We start from the raw sequence: 8,039 nt of genomic DNA on the forward strand, positions 1-8,039 counted from the left end.
CCCGCGTCTCCTGCATCGGCAGGCGGACTCTCAAGCACTGCGCCACCAGGGAAGCCCTCCCCTCACTTCTTGATTCATGCTCCCTTAATCTCTGCTCTGGGTAGCTCTACCATTTGGATAAATGTAGAGTTTCCAGGAGACCAAAGACAAACACTTTCAAGCCTACAGACAAATACTAACAGCTGAAAGTTTAGAGTTACTCTTGTACTTACTGCTGAGGGCTATTTTTTTTTAATCCAAGGAAAAAATATGCAAAATATTATCATTACATCATAAAGGAAAGAAAATGATGGTTATGGGTGTGTTTATTCCTGGGAATTGCTGTTCTGTGTGTTTATTGTCTTGTTTTGATTTTAACAGGGGGAGAAAGGCTTTCCAGGACCCCCTGGGCCTCCTGGCCAGAAAGGATACCCAGGTCCGGAAGGCCTGCCTGGACCACAGGGACCCAAGGTATGCCAGTCTGTGAGTTCAAAAAATCCCCAGTCCACTTAACCTTCTTTATGCTGACCCCAGGGCTGCTGAGAACCTGGAGAGAATTCCACATCGCAGCCAGCTGATGGACGCTCTGGTAATTTCCTGCTCCAGTCTTAGCTGGGCCCTCCGAACTGAATCTTAATTCCAAGATGATTCAAATGATTATCATTATCTTCAAGCTCCCTGCTGTACCTCGTCCCCGTCCCTGAGCTAGTCTCCCTACCTGCATCGGCCCCTCCCTTCTTTCGTCCCACATGAAAGGATGAGTTCTTTTTACCTTCCATTCAGGACCTATTCCTCTACCGGTATCCTGGTCGCTGGGATTCCTAATAGAACCCTGTTCTGATGGTGTGTCCTCTTTCTCAGCCATTTCAACTTTCCTTTTGATGTTGGTTTTTCTCTTTCCATCCTTAAGCATGCAAATATAAAACCCGTACCAATATAAACTTCCTCTAGATCGTTCAGGTCCTGTAACCAAAGGATTGCCATACTTTCCCTGTCTTTCCTTTCTCAGTCAAGCTTCTTTAAAAAAAATAAAATAACTAACCACACTGGCTGCGTTTCATCTCCTATTCACTCCTCAGCCAGCAACAATTTGCCTCCTGACCACTGCCCTGAAAACCCATGACCTCCAGATCACCCATGACCTCCAAAAGGCCAACGCAGAAGGATACTCTGTGTCTTTATCTGACCTGGACCCCTCTGCTTTGTTTCCAACTGTGTGGATCACTCTCTTCTCCTTGAAACACATGTCTTTGTTTCTGGAATCCTCCTTTCTTTGCTTTCCTCTTTTCAGCTTGTCCGTTACACATCAGGCATCCTAAGGTTCCTACCAGAGCCTACTGCCCTTCACACTCATCACAGATTTTTATCCTAAAGTCTGTGATACAACAAAGGGCTTTGTTTAAATAAATGCCCTAGAGGATTTGCTAAATAACTGTGTAACCACTAGATCTGCTGATGGCTCTTTCCTGCTGTGGACTTAAGCCTGGGCTCTCACGCATCCACTGGGTCACCCCCCTGACTACTGGTTTCCAGGAAGCTGTGAACTAACTAATAAATTATGAAAATGCAATTATAACTGATCCACACAGTCTTTTTAAATTTCATATGTATAGAATATTTAGGCAACATTTTCTGCTAATTTATTCTGAGCCAGGCATTGGGACATTTATTCTTGACTGGATCTCGTTTATCCCTCACATTGATCCCATCAATCATGACTATAGTTACGTATTATTATCTCCATCTTAGAGATGAGGAAACTGATTCTCAGAGCACTTAAGTAATTTGTCCTGGATTACATAGCTAATAGGTGGCAAAATCACAGTTCAAATCCAGTATTATATAACGCCAGAATCAAACTCCTACAGCCAAAGAAACCCACACCTACAGTTTCCAAGTAAAACTGCAAAGCTTATTATTTCCCAGGAATTCTACTTTATTGTATTTGTGTATGCTTTTTGTTTCTTCATTTCTCCTTCCTCTGATCCTAAATTTGAAAAAGTCATTCAGATTCTGGACATTTGGTGTCTGATTTCAGACATGTTTAGTGTCTGAACATTCCACTGCGTTCCTTCAGGGTGTGGCCTCAGATTTCCCTCCATTTTCCTGGTAGAATGAATTTGTCACTTCAACGCTGGACTTAGGATCAGCTTAACGCCAACTCCTTCCTTTTTATTTTGTCCTCTGCACCCCACTCTGCTGGTTTCCTTAGCATTTCTTTAGAGAAGCCAGCAATAAATTAAAATTATAGTTGTAAATACATGGTGCTTCGTATAGGTTACATCATGTGCAGGTATTTCATAAAGTTCATCCAGAAACTTACGTTGTCATGAGTTCATGTGTTAAAGTATAGCTCAGAGATGTAGCCACAAATGATAATCTGATCAAAGGCAGACAATCAGAGAATATTAAAACCTGACCAAAAAGATTTTTCAGGTTTATAAATGTCTTAATTTTAAATATTTTCTATATATTCTCATATAGAAAATATGAGACAATTTATAATGGGGATGTGAAACCTGCAAGTCACGCTTCTGCCTTTGCAGATTACACACAGCATTCTGCAGAGGAGGGGGCCATGGTCACACACCCAGGAATTCTACCTCAGACAGGAAAGGCTGACTTTGGCCTTGACAGTCCAGTCTCAGAAGGCTCTGTAACAACCTTTTCCTCAAATAATCAGAAATACCAAAACATACTGAAACTCTCAGGAATGATGAAAAACTTTTGGATAATGGAACTTTCACACCAAGTGGCCTCGTTAAAACAGTTTTGTTTGTGGTTATTCTCTAAGAAACAGGACCTCCAAATGTATTCATTGTGTTCTTGAAGCAAGTTTATCTCTGGTTCAGGCAGTCCTTAGTTTGCTATTTATTTATTTGTGCCCACCAGGGACATTTTGCTAATAAAGTGTTTCTCATGCACAGAAATATTGGCTGCCATTCTCATCCACTGTTGTAATCGTGTCATTCATCCTTATCAGCCCTCGGCAGCTGTCTGACTAATGTGGGGCTTTTCCAGAGGCACTTCTCAGACACTAATGTGAACAAGAATTATCATCACATCTTGTTGAAATGCAAATTCTGAATCAATAGGTCTGGGAGGTGAGGGAGCTGTATTTCTAACAAGCTCCCCGATGAGGCTACTGTTGGATCCCGCACCTTGAGTAGCAAGGGTATGAATGGATTTTTGTTTGTCCTTTCGGATAAATACTATAGCACCAATGAAACAACAAGCAATTGAACCGTGTTAACAATGAAATAATCGCAAGAGCAAAACTCTTTGGCATGTGAATAAAACTGGGACCTTTCATTTATGGACTTATTAGTGCCAAATAATTGTCTCAGTGCTTACCTTTTGTTTTCTCCTTTGGATCTAGGGCTCTCCAGGACTTCCAGGATTCACTGGTCCCAAAGGCGTGAGGGTTAGTAGTCCAACCAGTCTAGCCTGACTGTTTGATGAAAATTCTTTTTAAAAAAAAACAGAAATCTGCACTGTAAAAGTTATACAGATGTCACAAAGGAGTACGTTGTGTGTGATACACTTCTATAGATGAAGTTCAGGAACAGGTAAAACCAGTCTATAATGGCAGAAGTCAAAATAGGCCTTACTTTGTTGAGGGTAGGTGTTAACTGACTTTGAGAGGGCATGAGGGAACCATCTGGGGTGTTGGAGATGTTCTATGTCTGGACGGGGTGACGGTATCACCAGTATGTGCATATGCACGTATATAAACATTCCTCAATCTGTTTGTGGAAGATTGGAGCACTTTACTGTATGCAAATTAAACCTTAAATAATCTACCCAAGAAAGGCCAAAAACAATCTTAATCATCTCTTTTTAAAAGTTATATAAATGGAAGATTTACAAAGTTTGTCAAGCCTTTTTTTGTTTTTCAAATAGTTTTTAGTGTTCCCAATTATAGTTGCAGAACGGGGTTATTGGCATGGTGAATCATTTTTTGTTTATAGGTTGAACATCTTTAAAGAGTTTTTTTCTTGCCACCCATTCCGTTTTCTATGTCTTTAGGGAACAACTGGATTACCAGGATTTTCAGGTCCTCCTGGACTTCCAGTAAGTAATGAGAAAAATGTGTAGATGGAATAATAAGAAATAAGCTCATTTTAATAAAGATGTTAAAGCAATAGCACAAGAAAATGAGTACTGATACATTTGCTACCTGATGAAAATATCAGAATCACATAGTGTATTAGAGTGTGGATTTACAAGACATACAAGTCAAATTATATTCCCTGAAATACAAACAGATGCAACAGATTGAGATGGGGTGGGATGGGATGGGATGGGATGGGGTGGGGTGGGATGGGATAGAATAGAATAGAATAGACTAGAATAGAATGAACTCTGCTTGATAGCACAGGATAATAAAATAATGAAATAGTTACCTCTGTGCACACTTCCCTCCTCTCTTTCCTTTACGCCAGCTTAACACAGAGTGCTAATGGACTTATTTTATATAGAAAGACCTTTTGTTTTATCTTAAATATCTGTATCTCACTGGATAATTTTTCGTTCTAATTAGCCTATTTTATTTGCTATGATTTTTATTTAAATTATTATCTAAAATAACTAATTTACTACTTTATTTAAATAACCATTTATACTTAAAGAACTATCTAAATTAGCCCATCTTTTCCCACCATGGTTTCTGCACTGTTTCCACCTGATCCCGGGGCCTGATTATCTCTCCTTTTTGAGACTTGCTCTATTGTTTAGGGCATCCCAGGCCATCCTGGACCGTATGGACCTGTCGGTTTTCCAGGATGCAATGGTTCTAAGGTATGTATGCCTCACACAGGAGATGGTTAGTTAATGTTTTGCTAAATGAATAAATCAAAGTGAAGTAATAATGAGGCAGGCTAGGCTTTCCTTGAAATATTCTTTTAGCCAGAACCAATGGTATGTGTCTTCAGGGCAGACATATGATGGTTTTCTTTCTTCTTATGCCTTTTTCTTTACTTTCTTCCAGTTTTATTGAGATATAATTGACATACAGCAATACATAAGTTCAAAGTGTACAGCATAATGATTTGACTTACATACACCATGAAATGATCATCACAATAGTTTAGTGAACCCACCATCTCTTATAGATACAAAATTAAAGAAAGAAAAAAAAGTTGTGTGTGTGATGAGAACTCTTAGGATTTACACTATCTACGTTCATATATAACATACAGCAGTGTTAATTAGATTTATCATGTTGTGCATTCCCTCCCTAGTGCTTATTTATCTTATAACTGAAAGTTTGGAGTACCATTTGAGTGTCTGCATCCAATTCCCCTCCCCTCCCCCACCTTGCTTTCTTTTTTTTTTAATTTATTTATTTATTTTTGGCTACCTTGGGTCTTCGTTGCTGCACGCGGGCTTTCTCTAGTTCTGGCAACCGGGGCCTACTCTTCGTTGCGCTGCACGGGCTTCTCACTGTGGTGTTTTCTCTTGCTGCGGAGCAGGGGCTCTAGGTGTGCGAGCTTCAGTAGTTGTGGCACACAGGCTCAGTAGTTGTGGCTCGCAGGCTCTAGAGCGCAGGCTCAGTAGTTGTGGCGCACGGGCTTAGTTACTCCACGGCATGTGGGATCTTCCCAGACCAGGGCTCAAACCCGTGTCCCCTGCATTGGCAGGCGGATTCTTAACCACTGCACCACCAAGGAAGTCCCCCCCACCTTGCTTTCTGATTGCTTTTTAAGGAAGTTCTCTGATGTTCTCCCACCAAAAAATAACTGGGGGCTCAAATGGTTATTTGCATCTGAAGTTGTGAGTGTACATAAATCAGAAACTAAATCAGAAACAATTTTGCTTGGAATGCAAAATTGGTCTTTGGAATAGAATGACTGAGCTTTTTGATGTTCACTCATCTTCTTTGTTTCCTGACTACACTCTCCTTTTCCCCAGAATGGTGGCCATGAAAGGAGTAATTACTAAAGTTTCAAGGAAGCAGCAATCGAAAAGTTCTTGGCACAATTAGCCTTTTGCCATTTATGCACAATTTGAGAAACAGTAGATTCTAATCCTGTTTTCAATTAAGATAATGGTTTCCTGGACTTCAGCCTCATGACCCAGTAGCTGTAAGGAATTTGGGTTACTTTGTCTAGATTTGCAGGGTTGGAAGAGAGAAACAGGGAAATTATCTCAATAGGCTGTTCTAGAACAACTAAGAAGAATGACAAGCTCTGTATGTCTTCCAGGGTGAGCAAGGGTTTCCAGGACTTCGGGGGACACCAGGCTACCCGGGCATCCCGGTACGTTTATATTTCTAACTCCCCATCCAAGACATAAAGTACAATTACAAGGAGTTTCCTTTGGAATGACCACATACAGAAATCTGTCATGACCTTGGGGAAGTCTGAGGCAGCCGACAGTAGACATTCAACTAATAGTTGAGAAATGAATGAATAAATGAACTTTGAGACTTTGTTTTGCTTTTGAGACACTGAAGGGGAGATGTGAACTAGACAGTGGGAGAGGCCTGGATTGTGGTGACTCCAGGATGGAAGAGAGGAGAAAAGGGCCCTGGAACTGGGACTTAGAGAGCTCCAGCATGTAATGTGAGATCAAGGACAATAAGCCTGTAAAGGAGGACGGGTCCTCAAGGTAGAAGAAAACAAGGAGGAGTGAATTCTGGAAGCCCAGGAAAGATGTTGCTAAATAACAAAAATTTGACTGAGTAAATCTGACCATCTAATATTGGCCTTAGTGGATGATTCATGAATCCGGCAGCATCCCATCCAGCAAGGAGAGAGTTGCTGCATCCAACCATAGATAGGAGAGGTTTTTAAAGCCAGAGAGGGAATGGAAAAAATGACATTATTAGCAAAGAATGTATTGTTTTATTAACCAAGAAGGCATTTTCTTAGGCAAAGCTGCCTCTTAAGGGGAATGGAAGGTGTTGTTGGGTGGAATATCTTATTAGTGCAGACCAGGAATTACCAGGTTGGTGGGTCAAAGGACACATTCCTAGGGTAGGTTAAAACCGTAGTCAGGTTAGGTATTAAGTCTTGGCTTACTGCTGTGGACCTAACAGGAGTGATTCCATCTTGGACCCATCTCCTTTTTAACAATTTCCAGTAAAGGGGAGTGACAGACAGCTGCCTAGTGCTGTTGAGAAATCCAGTAAGGCGGGAACTAATGTGTTGTCGTCGGTTTCAGTAACAGCAAAGTCACTGCAGACTTTAACTTCCATGACAGATGAAGGGAGGACGTAGACATCAGCGTAAGAAAGATGTGAGAGATGAAGAGAGTGGGAAGTTTGCAGATGACATGAAAGATAGACAAGGCAGTATGGGGAGGGTGGATTTAGGGGGAGACTTTGTTTAAATGAGAAAGACTTGAGCATGTTTAAAAGCCAGTGGGAGGTATACAGCAGGGAGAGAAGTCAGAATAGCAGAGAGGACAAAGCAGGGATGCCGTGTATTTGATTTGCCTCTGGTTGCTAAGATGCCGCTCCTTTTCCTAGGGTGCCGTTGGTTTGAAAGGAGAGAAAGTAAGTTATTTGTGGCATGTTATTGTTGAAAAATCTCTAATTGTACATATGAAAGGGACTTGTATTAAACAATAAGACATAAGTAATTACAAATCAGATCTCATGATTAATTCAGAAATCATAGTAATTAGGACATGATATTTATTCCTATTGAACAGCTTCTGCTTCTTGTCATAAATATGTCTTCAGGAATACAAGTTTTGTATTATTCTTTAGGAAAATAGGGTCTGGGAAAAGAGAGCTGAACTTATGCTCAGGGCCCCAAATTCTAGATAAGGAATTGCCACTCATTTTGGTGTCTTGGGAAATGGTCTATTATTCTTGTGTCTTTCTTTCTTCCTTCCACACTAAATGGTCAATTTTAGACAATATGAAAATGCTTTAAATTCTTCAAAATGGAATAACTAAATAATCCTAAAGCATTTCTCTAAGTATATATCCTGAAAGCACTTTTATCCTTGAAGCGGTATGACCTTGAATAACCATTTAAAGGAGTTTTGAAGATATAACATTGCTTATGTTTGATGAAATTCTTCATTTTCAAGGGGGCTCCTGCTGA

General features: G+C 40.4%; 1 protein-coding gene across 1 annotated transcript in view; it reads left to right on the top strand.

Annotated features, from left to right (window-relative positions):
• The window catches only part of COL4A3 (collagen type IV alpha 3 chain), a 135,831-nt gene that overhangs the window by 64,131 nt on the left and 63,661 nt on the right, over window positions 1-8,039 (top strand). The window contains exons 3-9 of the mRNA XM_007467913.1: window positions 361-450; window positions 3,359-3,403; window positions 4,009-4,053; window positions 4,717-4,779; window positions 6,186-6,239; window positions 7,454-7,480; window positions 8,026-8,039. The exon at window positions 8,026-8,039 is cut by the window's right edge and continues 97 nt beyond it. Of these exons, the coding sequence (XP_007467975.1) occupies window positions 361-450; window positions 3,359-3,403; window positions 4,009-4,053; window positions 4,717-4,779; window positions 6,186-6,239; window positions 7,454-7,480; window positions 8,026-8,039 (338 nt within the window). The remainder of the gene's footprint in view (window positions 1-360; window positions 451-3,358; window positions 3,404-4,008; window positions 4,054-4,716; window positions 4,780-6,185; window positions 6,240-7,453; window positions 7,481-8,025) is intronic.

This window comes from Lipotes vexillifer, unplaced genomic scaffold (genome assembly GCF_000442215.2).
Source record: "Lipotes vexillifer unplaced genomic scaffold, Lipotes_vexillifer_v1.1 scaffold367, whole genome shotgun sequence".
Lineage (NCBI taxonomy): Eukaryota > Metazoa > Chordata > Mammalia > Artiodactyla > Lipotidae > Lipotes > Lipotes vexillifer.